This window comes from Orycteropus afer, unplaced genomic scaffold (genome assembly GCF_000298275.1).
Source record: "Orycteropus afer afer isolate SDZICR_OR568_19922 unplaced genomic scaffold, OryAfe1.0 scaffold00136, whole genome shotgun sequence".
In the NCBI taxonomy this organism is placed as follows: domain Eukaryota; kingdom Metazoa; phylum Chordata; class Mammalia; order Tubulidentata; family Orycteropodidae; genus Orycteropus; species Orycteropus afer.
The window spans coordinates 5,416,087-5,438,949 of record NW_006921723.1 but is presented as its reverse complement, the minus strand read 5'-3'; the positions used below and the strand labels follow the sequence as shown (position 1 = coordinate 5,438,949).

At 49.1% G+C, this 22,863-nt stretch overlaps 1 protein-coding gene across 1 annotated transcript in view; it reads right to left on the bottom strand.

Annotated features, from left to right (window-relative positions):
• The window catches only part of PRKCZ (protein kinase C zeta), a 187,643-nt gene that overhangs the window by 31,817 nt on the left and 132,963 nt on the right, over positions 1 to 22,863 (bottom strand). Inside the window, exons 5-10 of the mRNA XM_007945431.2 lie at positions 15,795 to 15,880; positions 12,797 to 12,928; positions 11,273 to 11,354; positions 10,080 to 10,132; positions 8,142 to 8,330; positions 4,651 to 4,748 (exon numbers count right to left, since the gene is read on the bottom strand). Of these exons, the coding sequence (XP_007943622.1) occupies positions 4,651 to 4,748; positions 8,142 to 8,330; positions 10,080 to 10,132; positions 11,273 to 11,354; positions 12,797 to 12,928; positions 15,795 to 15,880 (640 nt within the window). The remainder of the gene's footprint in view (positions 1 to 4,650; positions 4,749 to 8,141; positions 8,331 to 10,079; positions 10,133 to 11,272; positions 11,355 to 12,796; positions 12,929 to 15,794; positions 15,881 to 22,863) is intronic.

The following is a 22,863-nucleotide window of genomic DNA, read 5'->3' as shown; positions in this document are numbered from 1 at the left end:
GGAGCTAGACAGTGGTGATGGCTGCACAACATGGTGAAAGTAATTAATGTCCCTGAATTGTTCACTTTAAAATGGTTAAAATGGCAAGTTGTATGCTATATGTAATTTACCACGATAAAAAAAGAATTAGTTAATTTTTGTCCCTGTTCACAGAGGCTTTCCTAACAGCCAGGCTCATGTGGGAGCTTTGCACTTTATTTATCGGACTTCGATTCAAGCGTGCCAATGAACACCGCCAGGACTGCTCACGAGTTTAATTGGTTTCCTGTTGTGTTGAGTCCTGCTGTGAAGTCAGAACACAGTGACATTCATTTGGCCCCTAGCAACGACCATAGCAAAACCTCAGGGCTGTGGCTTTCATGTGGGACCAATCAGCACAGAGAACATCGCATTAAACCTGCAATTACCTTCAGCAATCAGAGGAAGAAGCAAAGGCGGCAGCATGCCCACTCAAGGAACAGCTCCCTTTTGTAAAAGGCCTGGGATAGGCTTCCCCGGTCCGGGTTCCCGGGGGGATTGACAGGCCAAGTGATTTCCACTACAAGGATGTGCTGGTCCCTCATGGCATTCACAACTTTCGTCCAAGTGTTGGTCATGGGGACGCTGCTCACCAAACACCAGTGAAGTCGGTAATGATTTCTGGGTACAGTAGAACAGCTACCCAGCGGTGTATGCTTGAGTAATGGTTGTGTTGTGTTATCCCCGCCAGGGACCCAAACACAATGGGATCAGTTTATTTACTCAAAAACTACAGAACAAGTGAGGCCGCTGCAGCTACAGCTCTTGTGGATTAGTAAGTTCATCCGCTGCCAGGCCTTTTATAAACACTGGGATGTCTTAACGCAGGTCTCTCCCCAGGGACATGAGGTGGGCATTATTGCTACACCTTCTTTCTGGAGGAGGAAACTGAGGCACAGAGGTGTTAACCTGCTCAAGGCTGAACTGCTTCTTGGGGGAGGGTCTGGGGTTTGAGTCCCAGCTGTCGGCTCCTGTGCCTTTGCTCTGTCACTGTCAGGACAACTGTAAGGGGCTTTGAAGGGGACTGAAAGGAGGACAGGGCATCTTCAGTGGAAACCAGGCTGTCTGCTCTACACCCTTCTAGGGTCTCTGCTTCTACAGGCTCTGTGCCTTGCACTGTCTTTGAGCCATTTTCCAACTCAGTCAGTTGTAGATACCTGATAACAATGCAAATGATTCTTGTCCACAGACATGCATAGGAAGCCTGTCTAGCAGAAGGACACCCAATTTCCCACTCCCACAGCCAGCACCGAATTTACTTGTAAAGTCACCGGGGTATTCCAGACCGCTTACACACATGCAAGATTCTCGACTCTCCTTTGAGCTGGTTGTAACATCTTACTAGTTTCCTCGTTAATTAATGAGTTACATAAAATCTGACATGTGTTCACTTAATATTTGTATGAGAGGCATGACTTCACTGTTGTTTCTTTGTAAATTATCATTTAACGCTACTACTGGTTACTAAGTGCTAGGTACAAACAAAATGATGGGGCCACAAAAATGCTCAGTCCAGTCTTATGCCTAAGGAGTATGCATCTGGTGGGGGAGACAGGCATGTATGTAAATGCTGTGTGTGGGGGGGTCACACATAAATACCTGAAGGATGATTTTTTTTTTTGGCACTAGTTTTCTGCAGCCAGAGACTTGTGACTTGGGAGGACATTTCTAGTGGCCTGGATGCAGGGGGCTCTGTAGTCAAGCAACTTAGATGGGAGTCAAGGAGAAATGTTCAACTATTTCACATCTACAAGTTTATGTATTAAAATTACCTTTAAAAACCCACTTTTGTAATTGGAAACAGAAATACCATTTGACCCAGCAATCCCATTACTAGGTATATATCCTAAGGAAGTGAGAGCCAGGACATGAACAGATATATGCATACCTATGTTCACTGCAGCACAATTTGCAATAGTAAAGAGATGGAAACAAACTAAGTGCCCATCAACAGAAGAATAGATAAGCAAACTATGGTACACACACACAAAGAAATACTATGCAACCCTAAAGAATAATGTAGACTCTGCAAAACACCACATAACATGGATGAACTTGGAGGATGTTATGCTGAGTGAAATAAGTCAATCGTAGAAGGACAAATATTGTATTAGTTTGCTATCATAAAAAGTCAAGGAAAGGCTTATACATAGGAGGAAACTTTCTTTGTTGGTTATCAGGGATGGGAGGGGAGGGAGGTTAAGTTTCTAGATAGGTTGGGGGGGAAAATAAATAAATAAATCAAAGATTATTAGTAGTTACCAGAGGAGCTCTGGTGGCATCGTGCCTAGGGCATTTGACTGCTAACCAGAAGGCTGACAGTTCAAACCCACCAGCCACTCCTCGGAAGGAACACTGGACAATCTATTTCCGTAGAGATACTGTCTTGGAAACCCAAGGAGGGGTTGCTATGAGTTGGACCTGACTCAACGGCAGTGGGTTTGGTTTTGTTTTTTTCAGGGGTAGGAGGGAGGGGGGAAAGGGGAAGCTTTTGTTTGCAGGGCATTGAGTTTACGCTAATGGTGGTGGGATATTTTGGGAAAGGATAGCAATAATGGTGGCACAACATGAATAATGTCATCGATGTTCCCGAGCTGTAAAAGGGGAAATTGTGATGTGGGCAAATGTCTTGTTATATGTTTTCACCACAATAAAGAAAAAAAAAAAGCCACCACTTTTATAAAAATCTCACTATTCAGAAAATGTGGGGGTTGGGATTGGTTCCTTTCCTCAGGCATATCCCATAATTACAAGAAATTGTGATTAACAGTAAAACAGAGCCACGGAGGAAGTGCAAGGGGACACAACAAAGGGAACCATTGACTCTGCTGGGCTTCCGGCAGGCTCAGGAAAAGAGGAGAGGTGAGGGAAGGGCGGGTTCCATGAGGTGGTGGGAAGGGCCGCGGCGGGCTGAGCAGAGGAGCTGGACATGAGCCGTGCATGTTCCTTGCCTTCTTCCTTTGCTTTACCTGGGATGGAGCAGAGGAGCAGGTGAGGGGAGGCTGGAAAAGGCAAGTTGGAACCAGGTCACAAAAGGCCATGTCCACACACACAGCAAGCTTAGATTTATCTCAGAAGCAACTGGGGACATAATCAGAGGAGCTTCTGAAGCTGAGAAAGACTCTTCAGATCTGTGTTTCAGAAAGATGGCTTAATTCCAGTGTGAAGGAGGGGACAGACTGGGGAACCCCAGAGACTGGACACGAGACCATGGGCCGGGTTCAGGTAGGAGGGAAAAGGAGGAAGCTGAGACATATTAGGGGGAGGCTCAGTGTAAGGCAGGGAGGGGATCACTGCAGGCTTCGTGTGGGCAACTGGGAAGGTGGAACATCGTTAACCAAGATGGAGCACGCAAGCTATGCCGGCGTGGGAGAAGGCCAGTTAATTCCAGGTGCTCTGGGAAGATAGGTGGCCATCCAGTACAGGTGAAACAGAGGACTTAAGATCAGGAGAGAGCTGAGGGTGGAGGTACAAGTGTGTGAGTTGCTGGTCTGATTTACAACGAAAAACTGTACAGAAGAGTTAGCATCACAGCTGAGACCACTGTCCTTGGAAAGATCTAGACATGAGAGTGGTAAGCAGTTCCTACACTGAGATAAAACTCCTCCTCGGAAGGAAGGTTGGGCAATCCTACTTCCGTAGTGATACTGCCTCGGAAACCCAAGTAGGGGTCGCTATGAGTCAGGTTCGACTCGACGGCACATAACAACAACAACAAGTGAAAAGGCTGACTCACTGTACCAGAGTGTTTGCACAAACAAGAGGTTTAATGCTGAGGCCTTCTCTCCTCCTGGGGTCTGGAGTTTTGGTGCACGCCAGGCAGAGGTGCCTACAGGACCAACCCCGATGCAAACCTGGGCCCTGAGTCTCTAGGTGCACCTGGTAGACACTTTACATGTGTTGTCACAACTCAGTGCTGGGGAAATTAGCATGACCTGTGTGACCCCAGGGGAAGAGAACTCTGGGAGCCTCGTCTGGTTTTCTTTGGACTTCGTCCCATGTGCCTTTTCCCTCTGCTGATGTTCTGTGCCCTTTTGTTGTAGTAAGTCCTTGCCATGAGTACACTATGTGCTGAGTCCTGGGAGTTCTCCTAGAGCATTACTGAATCTGGCCTTCAGGACACCCAGCACAGCCTATATTTACTAATTTTTCAAATAAGCCAATTGGGTGGGTGAGTCCAAGCCAAATGACAACAACAACAAAAAGAGTGTATGTTGAATATCCTAGACCAGTGCTTTCCAAACATTTTTAAAGCAACATTATTCTAGTATATGTCAAGTTTATACATGAAAGTATTACTATTTCTGAATTTATTCCACAAATCAAGGAGATTCATAAGCAGAGAAGTGCCACCTCTTTCACTCACTGTGGCATCCCCAGCACCTAATCCAACACCTGCACTTAGCAGAAAGCTTTCAGTAAATATTTCATCAATGGAATTAAATAATTTAGGTTCAGAGGTATGAAATTGACTTAATAAGACAACAGTGAAGCTAGGCTGATGAACCAAAAAGCCCCATGATTGCACTTGAGAGTACCCTCCAGATGACAGGTGACATCTCCTGCCAGGCTCAGCACCATGCAGTTCAGATCAGAACCTTGCAGAATCCCAGAAACCCACTTATTCCTTACCGACTTGTCGTTTGGAAGCAGGAGTGTAAGCCGACCAGGAAGGGGTTGCTGGATGCCTGCTCAAACACGTGCTTCTCTGTCTGTACCCAGTCAATGTCCTGAAATAGAAACAAGGAGTGCTAATGAGGCTCCCACACACCTCACAGGCATCCTGGAGGAGAGCGAGGCAACGGAGGACAAGATGCAACTCTGTTTGTGGGAAGACAATGAAAAGAGGAAAGGAAAATGTCCACTAAGAAATGCATCACCACCACTATCACCATCCATTACCAGCTGCACGACCAACACTATCTCCACCAACCATCATCCATCCCTATCACCATTGCAATCTATCACCACTAGCATCCATCTCTACCACCACTATCACCATCACCCCAATCTCTACCATCACCATTAATACCACCTCCATCATAACCTATCACCACTAGCATCCACAACCACCATTAACACCACCTCCATCATAACCTATCACCACCATCATCTATCACCTTCACCTACCTCAATCATAAAAAAACAAAAACCAAACTCACTGCTGTCGAGTTGATTCAACTCATAGCAACCCCTCTTTGGGTTTCTGAAGCGGTATCTCAATGGAAGTAGATTGCCCAATCTTCCTTCCGAGGAGTGGCTGGTTAATCACCTCAACCGCCAGTCTTCATGGTTAGTAGTCAAATGCCTTAGGCACTAGGCCATAGCCACCACCATCATTCAAATCTAACTCTATCACCATCTCTGCCACCACCATCTCCACAAACTATTATCCATCATCATCATCATCATCATCATCATCATCATCATCATCATAATCTATCATCATCATCACTACAGCCAGCAGCCCTAGCTGCATGCTGGACTCTGGACTATGGGGATCTCCATACACTGCTTCACGTAATCCTTGTAATAGTTTTGGGAGGCTGGTATCACCATCTCCATTTAATACACAAGGAAACTGATGGTGGAGAGCTGGTAAGCAGATTCCCCAAGGTCCCACAGCTAATGCGTGATAGGCTGGGACACCCATTTTCAGAGCACGAGTTCCAGGCCACAGGGCTGTCTCCATCTCAATTTATTCTGAATCATGATAAAATGCTGCAGAGAAAGTCAATTTCAGATCATGATGAGGCCACAGCTTTGGCTCTATGTCAACCTCAGAAAACAGAACTGGACATAGCCCTTGAACTTTCAAAGTTAACGTCCTCACTTTATAGGTGAGGAAAGTGATAAGGAAAAGGATGTGTCAAAATTAGTGCTACCTTCATCTGAAGGTTTGGGGAACAAAACTAGTAAACTTTTGGGGAGCATCTCTACTCTTCCTTTGCTTCCTCCTCCTCGAGCGGGGTGCCCAGTACCGCCTTCTCTTCTCTCTCCCCCCAGGAGATCTCATCCAATGGAATGGCTGCAAATACCATGACTCTGGGCTGACGACCCCTAGCTTCTCACTTCCCTGAGCTCCAGAATTGCTTGTCTAACAGCTCCTCCACATCCCCACCTGCCATCCTGAACTTCACAACAGACCACAAACAGAGCTCCTGACCACACCCTGCCACCTGTTGTCCCCACCTCCAGCTGCTATTGTTAGCTACAGACAGGTCTTGTCTTTGTTCCTGAGAGATACAACTTGCCTTCAGGTATGAAAGAACAAGATTAAAAGCACATGAAGTCAACAAGCATGGAAAGATGCTCAATGCCATTAGTCATGAGGGAAATGCAGATCAAAACCACAATTTTACTAGAGTGGATAAAATACAAACGATAGATGATACCAAGTGCTGATCTGGAGAAAGCAGGACCTTCAGGCATTGCTGGTGTAAATGTAAGATGGTGTAGCCACTGTGGAAAACTGTCTGGTAGCTCCTCAAGAAGTTAAACATAGAATATTAGATGACCCAGCAATTCCACTCTTAGGTGCAAAAACAAGAGAGTTGGAAGCAGGGACTCAAGCAGATATGTGCACACCCATGTTCACTGCAACACTGTTCACAACAGCCAAAAGGTGGAAACAACCCAAGCGTCCATCAACAGATGTTGGAGAAACACCACATGGTCCATCCACACAGTGGAATATTATTCACCCATAAAAAGGAGTGAATTGCTGACACATATTATGACATGGATGAACCTTGAAAACATTATATAAGTGAAAGGAGCCAGATACAAACTGTCACATAGTGTGTGATTCCATTTATGTGAAGGGTCCAGAATAGGTAAATTCACAGAGACAGAAAGTAGATTGGTGGTTTACAGGGGAAGGAGAAAGGGGAAGTGACTGCTTAATGGATATGGAGTCTCCATTTGGGGTGATGGAAAAGTTCTGGAGTTAGATAGTGGTGATGGCTGCACAGTCTTGTGAATGTACTTAACTGAACTGTACACTTTAAGATGGTAAATTTCATGTTGTGTGTAGTTTACCACTTGTTTGGGTTCCCTAGTGTCGCTCTGACAAGAAATATACCACAAATGGGATGGCCTTAACAAACAGGAATTTATTCTTACAATTTGGAGGATTTAAGTCCAAGTTCAAAGTACCAGGCTCTAGGGGCCGGGTGAAAGCCCCTCAACCTTGGGGTCCAGCTCTGCCTCCTGCTCCCGGCCCACTGGAGCTACAGGCATTTTTTCACTCAGGCAGCTGCTGGCTGCTGAGACTGAGAAGCCCAAAGGTTGACAAGTAAAAAGGCACAGTCCCGATGTTACCAAACCACACAGTAGGCCATTAACTTAAGTCCATTGTAAGTCCCAAGGTCAGCAGAGCATAGCAGGCTGCTGAGCAATGACATGGCTACATGCAGGGTCCAAGCGTGCCAAAGGCCAGAGACCATTCTCAGATCACATTCCCTAAGGCAGCTATTCAGCTGCTTGTGGTAGATCCCACCATGGAGTTGATTACCAGTCTCATCATGGGGAATACTACATCCAGCTGCCCAGCCACTCAACCAGGCCTAGCCAAGTTGACACACAAACATAACCACCACACCACAATTAAAAGAAAAAAAGGACACAGTCAGAATTAAAACTCAGACAGATAAATAATTGATTGTATAACCTTTAACTTCTACTTCAGAAAACAGCAGCCTGAGAAGTTTCAACACATGAAGCTACCATAGTCCCAACACTTACACAAGTTGTTTGTGAAGGTGGTTGAGCTTGGCAAGGGCCACACATGGACAGAAATGGGGCCATTGCCTCTGGGCATCCTTCCTGTCTCACTCTCCCCTTCACCCCAAGGACACAGATACTGTCCAGCTCAAAGGGACTTCATGATAACAATGGTGGCGTTGAGCTCACCCAACTCTCGACTCTTGGTGCTTTGCAATGCAATCACTCCATGTATTTAAGAATTTCACTCTCCTCGCATCACTCCATTTCTCTAAAACCCAAAGGGTTTGCATGTTTCTTGAGGTCATATAATGACTTCTTCAAGCATGGGGATTCCCCAACACACACCTGCTGCCAGGAAGTGTATGTTTTCCAGGCTCCTGGGTGACGGGACTGACCTCATCGTCATGGACCAGCTCCTTCTTCACCACCTTCATGGCGTAGATCTGATCGTTCTTTTTCAACCGCACCAAGAGGACTTTGGCATAGCTCCCACGTCCAATGACTCTGATTAGGTCGAAGTCCTGCAGCCCAAGCCCCTGAGATATTTTGATTCCATCCATCCCATCAATAACTGGTTTAAGGTCCTGTGGGATGCGGGGTGGAGCAAAACAAAAGAAAATGGATAAAAGGGAACTCTGGCAGGATTCAGAGAATGATGCCTCATTCATTCCAGTCAACCAGGACCCTGCACCACAGGGCTCCCAGCCCACAGCGCTCCTTACTCAGAGAGTGTTGATGCTCTCCACTAAGGCCCCACCCTCCAATCCAACTTTCTTCCCACACTAGGAAGAAAGGCCTGGTGATCGCCTTCTAAACAGGGCCCATGGAAACCCTGTGAATCACGAGAGAACACTGTCTGATGTGCTTGCTTTGCACACATCATTAGGAGGATCAACTGCTGGAGAAGGGCATCACGTTTGATAAAGAGGAGGGCCAGTGTGGGTGAGGAGGACCCTTGGTGAGATGCACCGGCCCAACAGCCACAAGGATTGGCCAGGGGATGTTTTGTCCTGTCATTCGTAGGGTTGTCATGAGCCAGAGTTGACTCAACAGCAGCTAACAGCAGAGTATGGAGCTTCTGAAGGCAGGCGCCAGAAACACAAAAGCTATTCATTGTTATAGATGTGGCGCTGGTCACAAGCCACAGGTGGTCCTTGTGAGTGGTGTGGGATGTCTGGGGTCCCAGGCCTGGCTAAAAAGATGGCCACAGGTCCCCGCAATGCCCAGCTGTCTGCATCTGGGCTATGTTACTGGAGCACCTGAGCCTGTCTTCCCATCACTGGGCTCCCCTTGAGGGGATTGCAAAGCATAACCCGCTAATGTCTGCAAAGACCTGCCAAAGCCCAGAGCAAGTATTATTAGAAATCCATAATGAAAGAGCGAGGTGGTCCAGTTAGGAACAGAAGCTTCCCTCCTGTGAGTGGTTTCTGGCAACGAAATCTGTGGTGGGGGAAGGAGGGCTGTTCTGTGGAACAAAATGGATTCTGCCTGCCTAGTGTGTAGGCCTCATTGCAGACACAGAATGACCAATTAGAAACATCTACAGTCCCAGGGGGTGACATCTGTCAGTCACTTTGGGAAAGGTCTTTGCAAGGTGGAGCTATTTCCTAAGGTTTTGTGAAAAACAGCAGTGTGTGTTACTCTATTTTCCTTGCTAGGGAAGATGCCAGAATTGTGCAATGTCAATCAGCGGAAGCTGGTGGAGATGCAAGGCCTCAGCTCAAGAGCCAGACCTGGGGTTCGCTCTGCCATCTGGGTGGAGAGGGTGCTAGGGGGACGCCCAGACTCAAACAGGCCTTGAGTAGTCAGTTTCAAGGGTGGTGCCAGGAATTGGACCCCAAGTTGCCTTTGAGGACAGCAGCGTCCGCGGATTCATAAAGGATGTGCCTGAAGCAAGACCCCACTGACGACACAGCATCCCAGAGGAAGGTGTGATTAGTTCCCCAACTTTCCAGAAGAGAAGCCTGAGGCTCAGAGTAGTTAGTCACCTGCTGGGCTCAGGCCAGGCCTGCCATTGCTCACAAGACCACAAAAACCTAGGTAATGACATTCTGCCTGCACCTCTGTAAGAATCAGACAGTAAGTACTGTATCCTCCCCACTGAGACATGCAATGGTTCACGTCTTGCCATAGTCACTTACTCTTGGTCCATCTATCTATCAGAGATGACCTACATACTAAGAATGTGGAAGACTATAAGGACTTCCCCTCAAAATGCTCAAGAATTAGGCTCTTCTCCTAGATGTCTATAATACCATCCCTAACATATCTGGTCCATCTTTAAATTTCTATCACTGCCCCAGAAATACGAATGAGTTCCTTGATCCACTCACCTCAGAATCATCTTTAATGTTGTCATGTTTCCGGGTTGAAGAAATATAAGCAACTAGTAAAGAGAAGGAGGAAAAAAAAGGATGTTATAGGCATCATCAAGGACATGGCCAGAGAACATTCAGACTCCATGGGCCTCAAATGGCCACGCCTGGCCCTCCCCAGCAGTGGTCCAGGCCCAGCCAGCAGTGCTCAGGGCAAGTCTGCAGACCTGCTCCGACTCATCCATCTCAACTAGCATGAGAGAAAATGTAGGGTTCCAGGCACCACATCTGGGGGCAGGGCCTGGGAACCTACATTTGTAACAAGTGTCCCCTGGGATTTGTATCTTGACTTATCCAGAATTAACCTGTCATAAGACTTTGGTGTCTAGCTTTCCAATCTTTTTCTAAGAGTATGTAGACGGATGGATGGACAGAGAGACAGATGAATGGCTAGCTGGACAGACAGAGGGATGGATGGATAGATTAATGGATGATGATTGTTTATTTGGAGTGTCCCTTGGGTGAGGTGCTATGCTAAGTGTCTTATGTTGTATGATCTTGTTTAACCTATAATAGGCTCCCAAGGGTCTAGACACTCCCATTTAGCAAAGGAGAGCTAGAGCTTTCACCCATCATCAGAATACGTCAGGGTTGTGTAAGTCAGAACTGGGTCATCAATCCAACTGGTGTTCAAAATCTCTCTGAATGCTTCTTAAAATTAAAAAAAAAAGCTCCCCTCCCCCAAAACATAGGAAAACACAACAAACATATAACTGCTATGCCACAGGGTAGAGACCATGGGTCCTGGGTACAAATATCAGCTCTGGGCAGCAGCAGGTTTGTGGGGAGACATGCAGGAGAAGTGACAGGCATACTAAGAGGGATTCCAGAACTACCCAAGTCTGCGCAGGGGGAGAGGACCTTCCCCCAGACCCCCCAGATGATGCCCCACTAAGCCACTGCCCTGGATGCTCCAGGGGAAGCTGCCTCTGCTTGTCCATCCTGCCCCAACTGCCTGTCTCTGTCCAGGGATCTGTCAGGGCCACTCAGGTGAGGGAGGCTCCGGGAGTGCTGTGCCCAGCTCTTTGGCCAGGCGGCCAGGCCTGTCCACATGGACACTTAGGAAACAGATGGGATTTGGAATAACTGATGGCTGGAAAGGGGAGGTGGATGAAAGTGGCCCCCAGGCCAGGAGAAGCGAGAAGCCCTACTTCCATCAGTCTCCTCGGAGGGCAGGTCCACGTCGTCGTTTTTGTCATCTACTGGAGGTTCCTGGGAAGGCATGACAGAATCCTGCGGGGAGACAGGCCTGTGAGAGTGCCCATCGGGACTCCTGGACACATCTGTGTAGTCATATCACATATAATCACACCACTCCTACAACGACACTGTACGATCTCCCCTGCTCACATCCCATGTAATCACATTATTTCTATGACCACACTGTAGGTGCAGCTACCACACTGTGTGAAAGGATGGAAAGGGAAATCACCTGTGGCCCCAGGCAGATGCCCACTCAGTCCCTTGGGTGGTGGCCTTCTGGAAGGTGCTTTCTAAAAGCAGGTCTTTCACATACTGCTTGGTTCTGTCCCCCCCACCCCCACCCCATGTGTTTCGTCAATAACCACACCCAGGGCCAGCCCCCACACTGACATCATAATGCAGAAATTCCAATGGTGGAGGTCTGGGTTCTGGGCATGGTCCTCAAGCAGCCCTAAGACTCTGAGCTTTGGGATCACTCTTATTTTCGGGGGAATAAAAGAAGCTGCTGGGTCAGAGGGTCGCTATGTCATTGGAAGGCCTCCTGGAAGGCCCCGGCCCACTCACCCCAGCACTGGTATGTGTCAGGGGCACATCCATACACTGTAGGAGGGAGGGCACCCAGCTCTAGGGCTCACTGCAGTGAGACACAGACACACCAAGCTCGCGGCACCCCCATGGCACCCGGCATCAGGGAACCCCAAGTCTAAGTCACTGACCACTTGCTGGTGCAACTTCAGAGTTTAAATGTTCAGTAAAAAAATTCAGCCTGCACCCCAGAGCCCTGCCATTGGTGGTTTACAATGACACAGCCAGGTGGGGGCAAAGGTGGAGGGGCAGCCTGAGCCTTCAGTGAGGAAAGTCCACCAGGGTCTCAAACATCCAGGAAGGGGGTTGGAGATGTTGCTGCCATGACCATGGGCTCATCGCGAGGAGCACACACTAGCTTCCCAGGGACGCTCAGGTGGGAAAGCTCAGGGGTGGCATGGAGTTAGTACAGCCTCGTCTCTGGATGGCTGCCCCAGGGCTGCCTCCTGACTGGAATACAGGGAGTGTTTCCCTACTCCTGCACAGTGGGGTGCACTCGAGACCCCCCACAGTGTGCTGGGGGCTTGGGAGGAGGCCTAGTCTGGGACACCCACTTCCCTGCCCCCCTATCCCGGGTCACTTACTCTTAAGCCTAGAGGTGACCCCTCCCCTTATTTCACTGCCCAAGGATCCCAGTGGCAGGGGGACACCACAACCCCTCTGAGACAGACATGGGAAGCAAGGTTAGCATGGGCAAAGGGTAAGAGGCTGGAGGTGTGCCCTGTGGCCTCTAGGCTTGAGGCAGGACTCCCCACCTGACCCGTGCCCAGGGGCACCTCTCCTCGCCAGGACTTCCTACCCATCCACCCCTATCCAAGTCGCTCTAATGCCTCCCCTCCTTCCCCAGGCCAGGACCTCCACACCCCCTCTCTGGCTTTGGAACTCACCATATGCTTTTCGCAGGTCAGCGGGACGAGGATGTGGCAGCGTTTATGGACCAGGAGTTTGCAGTTGATACACTTGTAGCCTTGCCTTCCGAGACCCCATATCCTTTCGCTGCACTGGCCACAGTATGCTCTCTGGAGACGGGAGGGCAAGTGTCAGGCTACACACCCAGCCCTCTGGGAGCCTGCACTTCCTGAGGGACCCACTGACCACTTCTGGCTTCTGATTTTCTTGAAAGATGACATGGAGCTGGGCAGAGTTGGCACTGTCTCCTTGTCACACTAGCAGCAGGGCCACGCAGCTCAGGAGCTCCTCTTGGCTCCATTTAAGGAGCAGCATGGGCCTGGGACCCTGTTCTGAGGGCACAGAGAAAGCCCTGTGGGGCAGGGCCATTTAAGACATTGACTGGGCAAGGCCCCCTTGCACACAGGGCAGGGAAGCCTGTCCTCACAGCCCTGCCTGTCTACTGAGCAGCACAAGGTCCTTTCTGGGTGGAGTGAGGTCTGGCTGAGAAGGCCGTGGAAGAAATTCCTTGCCTGACCCCACAAACACAGACTGTCTCATCTTAGTGACAACCACGGAGAAAATGTCTTTGTTGGACATTCTGACTTGTGATGATTTTGAAATGCTAGAGGACAGTTCATAAGTCTATGTTTTTTTTTTTCCCATTATTTTCCAAGATTTAAAATGATCCATCTTTACTTTTTTAATTCTAATCAATTTGAAATCAATGACAATAATCACTTTGCTGGGTGATCTACTAATTCATGAATTTCTGAATTTTACACAATGCGTGAAGACCAATGCCTTCAGATCCAATGGCGCGGTTGTGACCTGCGTGCCCAGCACCATCTCGACAATCACCAGGGGCCTGGCTTTCCCTTTCTGGACTCTTTTCCTGCCATAATTTACTTACATGTTTAATCCTCCTATGTCTTTAAAAAAAAAAAAAATTCAGATAGTTTTAAATTACTCTTGAAGAAAAACAAGGATACACCTGGTGAAGAAGGCAACCTAAAGAATGGAGGAAAATATCTGGGAAACTTATATCTGATAAGGGATTAATATTCCAAAAATAAAAGGAAGTAAAACCCCACCACCAAAAGATAGCCAATCAAAAGATGGACAGAGGACTGACATAAACATTTCACTAATACAAGCACATGAAAAGATGCTCAGTGTCATTCGTCGATTCTGACTCATAGTGACCCATTAGTCATGAGAAAAATATAAATCAAAACTACAGTGAGACACCACTTCACCCCTACTAATATGGCTGTTACCAGAAAAACAGAAAATAACAAGTGTTGGTGAGGTTATAGAGAAACTAGAACTCTCATCCACTGCTGGTGGGAGTACACGATGGTACGTACAGCTGCTGTGGAAAACAGTCTGCCGGTTCCTCAAAAAATTAAACACAGAATAATCACATGACCCAACAATTCTACTATTGGGTGAGTCTGAAACGAGGAGGCTGTGTGTGCTCTGGGCTCAGACTAGAGCAGGCATCTCTCTTCCAGGGAGGCTGGAGCTCCGTCGTGGGAATTGAGTAGTTCGGGGCTCTGATGGCCTCTGAACTCCATCTGCTGGGACCCTTCAGTCCCAGTCCTGTCTTGGGGGCTCCTATCCCTCCTTCTCATTGACTTTCTAGGTAGGGCATGCAGATACCACTTCCTCCAGGAAGTCCTCCGGGTTCCCTGACACTGTCTATACTTGTTCTTCTGAACACTGCTTGCTGAGCTCTGAAACTCAGCGCTGTCCACACACCCCATGGTCACTCAGGAGTATAAACTAGGCCCCACCAGCGTGTCTGCACCCCAGGCCAGGACAGAGCACATGGGTCAGCCCTGGCAGCTCAATGCCCTGAGACCCATCCACAGTGGCACCGAGAACAGGGTGAGAACAGGAGAGACAGCATCTACTCCAGGCCAACAGAGGACCTATGCGAGGCCCTTGTGGCAAAGATGGTATAGTGGACACACAGAGTAGTCGTGGTACTTGGCATATGACAGCCTCAGGGGACATCACCCAGGTGCCACGATATGCACCCTCCACGGCCACTACATCACCATTACTCTTTTGCAGGTGACACTTAGGCACAGGGTGGGGCCGTGCCCAAGGCACACAGCCAATACTGGTGAGACTGGAATTTGAACAAGGTTCCCTGGGCGTGTCTGAGCCACTGGGCCTGATGGTACCTATAATACCGGTGTGGGGACAGAGTCGGGAGCATAGTGCCAGGGCTCAGTGCAGCCCTGCATCAAGGACAGGCTGGCCTGTTCACACGTACCCACCAGGCCACTCCCATGCCATGGGAGAGGCCCAATCATCACAGTACCTCTAGGTGTCATATGCCACCCCCTCCTATTTTGAAATGGAATCACCGGAAAGCCATAAATCAGCTGATCTCTATGAAATGTAAAAGCTCGTAGAGAGGTGATGGGGCTGAGCTAACATGTCCGCAGACAGGTAGGCAGCAGGGTGGTGGGTGTGTGTGAGGGGTGTTGAGGGGTACAGGTCTGGGCACAGGTGAGAGGGCTGTCTGGGGCTTTTGGGTCCATGGAGACCCTTGGTGGCAGGGACACTGCCTGCTGAGAACACGCATCTGCCATCACTTGTTGAATAGGCAGCCTGCTTGGGTATAGGTAGCCAAGAACCTCAATGGTGGGGGACATGAAGTGGGGGCTCCCAGCATGCCCCAACAGCTCTCATCAAATAGCCCCCAACTCTGAAAACGATCCAAGCTAAAAACTTAATGGAGTCAAAACCACTGGGCAAGGCTCCCACATGCTGTAAGAGAAAGCATTCCCACCCTCCTGGCTGTAGACCCCACCTACCCAGGCCTAAGATATCATCCTCCCCACCGTGGGTTCAGGGAAAGGAGCCCACGTCTCCCCAGCCCTCCCCTTCAGCTTGTAAAAAAGCAGAACAAGAGCTACAACAGCAGCCACGCGGCACTATCACGGCACTGCCCCACAGCGGCGTCCCTGGAACGCTCACCCTGTTAAAGCGCTTGGCTTGGAAGAGATGGCCGTTGGCGCGGTAGAGCTTCCTCCATCTTCTGGCTCCACGGCGGTAGATGGACTCTAGAAAGGAGATGAAAAAGGTATAAAGAAATAGCATCATGGCCTCCAGGCCAGGGGCGCTGAGGACAGGCTGCACTGCCCAGAGCTGGCCGCGGGCAGGCTGTGGGAGTCCGGGACTGGGAGGATGGTGTCCCAACTTGGCCGTGCCCGCTCCCTCTCCTCACATGATTCGTATCTTGTCACAGCGCTGTTGCGCAGAGACACAGCCCAGGTGTGGGGATGGAGGCAGAGAGCCACGCAGCCCGACCTGACCAGGGATGCCTCACTTCTCAGGCGGCTCAGCGTCTGCTGGGAAGGACGGGGCTCGGCCAGCGTCCGGCTAGCGCACTCACGGCCCAGCCTGCCCTCCCGCTTGTTTTGCTTTCCACTCTCCTTCCCTCTGGGCTGCTTCAGGAAAACCAGGACCTTTTCCCACACAGGGACACTGTTCATCTGAGCTGCAAGCTGGGGACTATGTACACAGGCCTGTGCGAGGAGGCCGCAAGGGTACACACTGCTGAGACCCCAGTGTGGAGCTAACCAATGCCACTGTGCCTGAGACACCAGCAGGCAGCGGGCTGCACGTTCCGGCAGAGTCTCCTTTAGCTTCACAAACCTTTGGGCAGAAGTAAACTAAACACGCTGAACATTCGGCACCAAATCAAACATTCAAGTTGTGAGGTACCAAAGACGTCATTTCCACAACACGCGTTAAATAATTCAAACTTAAAGGGAATAATACTTTGTATTAAAAATGTTGGCACTACATCAACGGCAAGAGCTGTGGGGTTTATTCTCCCTTAAACATGCTCCTCACTTTGCTCTTTGCAAATGTTCTGAGACAGATGCATGTAAAAATAAAATCTGTAGAAGTATAATGCACAAAGGGAAGCTTTGTGCTCTTACAAAACGCTCCTGTAAAAGCCACTTTCATGGCGAAATGAAAGTGCCATGAGTACACGAGGGTGGAAATTGTAACGAAATGTTTTTAAAACAAGCAAATTACCAGCTCTGGCTGGAACCTGCCCGAGAGCAGTCCACAGCTATTGCAAAAGGAGAAACCAAGCTGACCAGATTCTTCCGGAAGCAGGAGCCCCAAGAAATGCAGGGTGGGCTGCAGCCCGACCTCCCCCCACCCCAATCTCAGAAGGTCACGTCTTTGAATTTGGGCCTGCGGTCTGCAGAAAGAAACACTCTTGGGAGGGGTAGCACCTGCAGCCCCCACCACACAGATCTGCCTGTGACCGGCACTCCTTGCCACTCTCACCTGCCTGATGTCCAGCTCACTTTGGGCCCCTTCTCTCAAGGTCTGCAGGACTGACCATCCCCTTGCGTGGCCTCCACACCCCTGCCGCACTGTCACTTTACATGACTCCCACGCCCTGACCTGGCCAACCCTACATGTGACACCCCTGCCTGACCACCCCAGGAAGGTCAGGCTCCTGGCTGGCCTGTCAGTGACTGAGGACCTTGGGCTGCTTCATCTTTGCTGTATGGGAGGGAGAATCCTTGCTCAGGAGGCATCAAACTGACCTACCTGCGTTTACAACCAGAGACAACAGCTACAGGGACAAAACCAGCAAGTCCCCTTCTAGTAAATCCTCCACATGCTCTTGTTCGTCACCAGCTGTATCACAGAGTATGAGGTCACCCCTGCTGACCGGTCTTCAATTGCTTCCCCTGTGCTCTCATTCAGAAAAGCAGTACATGTGGCCCTCACAGCGCCCCCACAGTCTCCCTGCAGCACCCTCACCACACCCCTACATACGCCCAGTGTCCCTACACACCCTCACAGGCCCCCATGCACCCTCACAGCTCCCCCATACTCTCACAGTGCCCCCAGGCACCCTCACAGCTCCCCCACGTACCCTCCTGCGCCCCCATGCACCCTCACAGTGCCCCCCCAGTCTCCCTGAAGCACCCTCACGGCACCCCCATGGCCTCCCTGCAACACTCTCACAGTACTCCTACACACCCTCACAGCGCCCCCATGGTCTCCCTGCAGCACCCTTATAGCGTCCCCACGGCACCCTCACGGCACCCCCATGCACGCTCACTGCACCCTCAAGCACCCTCACAGCGCCACCATGGCACCCTCATAGCACCCCCATGGTAGCCTCACAGTGCCACCACAGCCTCCCCATGGCACCCTCACAGCACCCCCAAGGTGCCCCCATGGCCTCTCTGTGACACCCTCATGGTACCCCCATGGCCACCCTGTGACACCCTCATGGCACCCCTATGGCCACCCGGCATCATCTGTGTGTGTGAGCCACTGTTCCCATTAACACTGGTCAGAAGTAGGCAGGCTAGGGGTGTGAATGGTGAGGACCACTGCCTTGGGGCAGAAAGAGAGAGGGAGGGCTGGTCTACCCTGGAGGCAGCGGGGGCTTAGGGCTGGCTACTACCCAGTCCTCTCACAGAGACTCTAGCAGAGGCCTTTCTGAGGAACTAATGAGTGAACTAACCAGCTCTGGCTTTGAAGTCAGTGGTTCTCTGTCCTGGCCAGAGCCCCTCAGAGGGCAGATGTCACAGAGCAAGAGTGATGCAGAAATTCAGCATGCTGGAGCCCACCACCTTGGCCAAGCCCTCTCTGTGTGCTGGTAGCCCTGGCATCCCCTGCCCTCCGGGTCCCAGCGCCCCGCCACCCTCCTGGATCCCACTGGCCCAGCCTCCTACTGCACCACCTCTCGACTAGGCCAGTACTCTGCCCTCCGCCTTTGAAAACTAGTGCCGTGTTAGGGTTCATCGTTCCTGGAGCTCTGTTAACAGTGAGCATAAAACTGAGGAGTGAATTTTGACAGATAATCTGCTAGTCCCTTTTTCTGGAGGATATCTGTAAGGATGTTGACCAAGTGAAAGAACAGACTGCAGTGCCATGGGGGTGCTGTGAGGGTGCCACGGGGGTGCTATGAGGGTGCTGTGGGGAGGTCATGGGGGCGTTGTGAGGGTGCCATGGTGGTGCTATGAGGGCCACATGTGCTGCTTTTCTGAATGAAAGCCTGGGAGGCATGAGTCAGGACTGGTCAGCAGAGGGTGACTGCACGCTCTGTGACACAGTAGGTCTACAGAACACATGGGGGATTGGACAGAGAGGAAGTTGCTGATTTGTGTCCCCTGAAAAGTTATGTGAAGCCCTAACTTTAGTACCTGTGACTTCAATCCTGTTTAGGATCAGAGATTTCTTTCGTTCTGTCAATGAGGTCATGCTGGTGAAGGTGTTAGACACTTCTGAGAGGTGTCTTACAAAAACAGCTTAAGAGACACAGACACAACAGAGGGCAGACAGATGCCAAGAAATGCCAAGAATCCCCGGGCTGCTGAGAAAGAAGGACCCTGCCCTGGAGCTGATGTCATGATTCAGACTTCTGGGCTCCCAAACTGTGAAGCAATGAATTCTTGTTCTTGAAAGCCACTCCCTTGTGGTATCTTTTGTTACAGCAGCCCTAAGTGACTGAGACCCTGGCCAATAGGATGGACAGAGAGCCCACCACAGCCCCACGGTGTGGAGCAAAGATGTGGCAGAGGGGCCTCCCAGGTGACTAGGAAAACTATCTGTAATGAGAAAAACCAATCTCTGTGTCACATCATACACAAACCCAGCTCCTCAGAAAGGAAGCAGTTAAATACGAGATGCAAAACAATGAAAAAAATAAAAAAAGGAAGGGGGGGGGAAGGAAATCTTAATAATCTCAGGGTTAAAAAAAAATCTGAGGGCATGAAAAGCAATAGCCAAAGAGGAGGTCATGAATCCAGCTGACTTCATTAAAGGCAGACTCATGTCCACTAGCAGAGATCAACTCAAGCCAGAAAGACAAGCTACATGCTGGCTGAGACCTACACGTAGTTCAGGATCCAAAAATAACTTCCGTAAGTGAACAAGGAAACAGCAACAGAAATATGAGCAAAAGCAAAGACCAGGTCTTCACAGGAGACATCGATGGTGAGTGAGAGTCTGCAGAGGCTCCACCTTGTGAGTTACAGGAGAACTTCAAGACCACGTGCCCTAGCCTTTCACACCTGCAGGAGCAGCAGACACGGATCCCCAACAACCCCAAAGATCAAGGCTACAGAGCAACTGGAAACTGCTTTCTCCCGGAAAGTCTGCACATGCAGCATCTGTATGGAGTCATATTTACTGCCCTTATGCCTTAGCTCCGGTGTCAAGGCCCAGGAGAAGCTCCTGCACGTGGGAATGGGCAACTTTCAAGATGTTCAAAAAGATCCCAAGACCACTTGACAAGAGAATGGATAAATAAACTGTGGAGACTGACCACCCCATGGGATATTAATCAGCTGTGAAAATCGGCTGCGCCTACCCTTCGGCAGCACCAGCACAGCCTTAAAACATCGCAAAGCAAATCATGGGAATGACGTAAAAATGATGTCATGTTTACAAAACTTAAAAGATAAGCAACATATTCTTTTAAACCATACACTCATGTGATGACATGCTTTTTTGTTGTTGATATGTGACTTAGGAGACCCATGAGTCACAGAGAACTGCTCCATAGGATAAGAAGAACGGATGCCTTGAATTAAGGTGTTGGGGAAGAATATTGAATACACCATGGACTGCCAGAAGAATAAACAAATCTGCCGTAGAAGTTCAACCATAATGCTCTTTCAAGCAAAGATGGTGAAACTTGTCCCACGTACTTTAACAGGAGGCTTGGTGGTACAGTGGTTAAGTGCTCAGTTGCTAATGGAAAGGCCAACAGTTTGAACCCACCAGCTGCACTGCAGAAGATGCGACAGTCTGCTTCTGTTCGGATTTGCAGCCTTGGAAACCCTGCGGGCAGTTCTACCCTGTTCCACAGGGTTGCTTTAAGTAAGAACCGACTGGACAGCGATGTGAGCATGGTGCGGGACCGGGCAGTGTTTCCTCATGTTGTAGACAAGGTTACCATGAGTGGGAACCAGCTCAAGGGCAGCTAACAACAACGATCCACTAAAGCACACTGCCGGGCCTGTTGCTTCCACGCTGCTGCCAGGTGGCTTCCACACACCCACCGTCTGGTTAGCAGCTGAGCCCAAACCACTGGTACCACCCAGGGACCTTCTAAGTGATGATATTTTTCAGTAAGTGATTCATCTCATTGAGGGTCTTCCTCTTTTTCACTGACCCTCTACTTTACCAAGCATGACGTCCCTCTCCAGGGACTGGCCCCTCCTGCTAACACGACCAAAGCACATGAGATGACGTCTCACTGTCCTCACTGCCAAGGAGCATTCTGGCTGCGCTTCGCCCAAGTCAGACTTGTTTGTTCTGCCAGTCCATGGTATAGCCAATATTCTTCATCAACACCATAATTCAAATGCTTCAATTCTTCCTTGGTTTTCCTTATTCATTGTCCCTCCAGCCACCTGAGTCCTCAAAGTGACATCATTGCTTTTTTTTTTTACTTCATTAAAAAAAAAAAAAAACCTGCTTTTCCTTTTTCTTTCTTTCCTTCTTTCTTTTTTTAAATTGCGATTTGGGTGAAAATTTACAGAACAAATTCACTTTCCATACAGCAGTTCACATATACTTTGTCTCATGACATTGACTACAATTTACCCCAATGCAACAGCTCCCCTCCCCCTTCCTCCCCATAGTTACCTCTTCCCTGTGTCCATCCCTCCATGAACTCTTGCCCCCTGAACTGTCTCCCTGTGCATAAATAGCCCTTCTTTCTCCCATGATTGTTCTCTCCAAGAAGTATATCTACCTCAGGTAAATGTTCAACTCATATGCCTATCTTTTGTTTGGCTGGAAGCCACAGCTATGGGTTCAATTCCAGACCTGAAGGGCAGCTAGGGACCATAGTCTCAGGGGTTCCACCAGGCCCTATCAGACCAGCAAACCTGGTCCCCCCTTTTTCTTTTTTCTCCAAATGATTCTGAGTTTTGTTCCACATTGTCCCTCTCTATCCAGGATCTCCTACATAGATAGATCCCCCTCTGAGTGGTTGACAGTGGTAGCCAGGCACCAGATAGTTCTTCTGGTCTCAAAGTCGTATAGGCTGCAGATCGCATGGTGTACCAGTTGCTAGGACTAATTGTTTCCATGAATCTTTTGCTTTCTTCATTCTTCTTTGCTCTCGATTAGGAGAGACCCATTGTTGCATCTAGATGGCTGCTTGCAAGCTTTTAAGATCCCAGTTACTACTCGCCAAAGCAGGAGGTGGAACAATGTTTTGTGTAGCACGTTATGCCAATTGAGGTTGATGTCCCCTGCGACTATGGTCCCGAGTCCACCAGTTCAGCTACTCAGTCCCTCTGGGTAGCTGGCTGTGACCAAGAAGTGACTACAATCTTGTCCCTTGTCACCTCTATTATACACCTGGGAATTCTTTCTTTCTTTTTTTTTTTAATTGTGATTTGGATGAAAATTTACAGAGCAAATTCATTTTCCATACAGCAGTTTACATATACTGTCTCATGACATTGACTACAATTTACCACAATGCAACAGCTCCCCTCCCACTTCTTCCACCTGGGAATTCTTACAGATCATACAAATACACTTACAGGACCATTGTCTGCCAACCCTATACGTGGTCTTGGGTACACTCCCTGCTTCATAGACATACCTAATAGTTTAGCCTGTCCACCCATCTATCCACTCGTATACCCATGTTTGCCTTCATTGACAACGCAGTACTGTATGCACAAAAGAATTCATCTTTGTTGTCTGTACCTCCCATGTACCTCTCTATGTCTTCCTTTTCCTCAATGCCACCATGTCGATCACTCACATTTGGTACATTGCCCTTCTCTTCACCCCAATCAATACTTATCTCTACCTATCTATCAGTATTCCCTCCTCTCCTCTCCCACTCCTGGTAACCAACAACGAAAATTTCCTTCCATATATAAACCTTTCCTTGACTTTTACAATAACGGACTAATACAATATTTGTCCTTCTGTGATTGACTTATTCCACTCAGCATAATGTCCTCCAAGTTCATCCATGTTATGTGGTGTTTTGCAGATTCTATGTTATTCTTTAGGGGTGCAT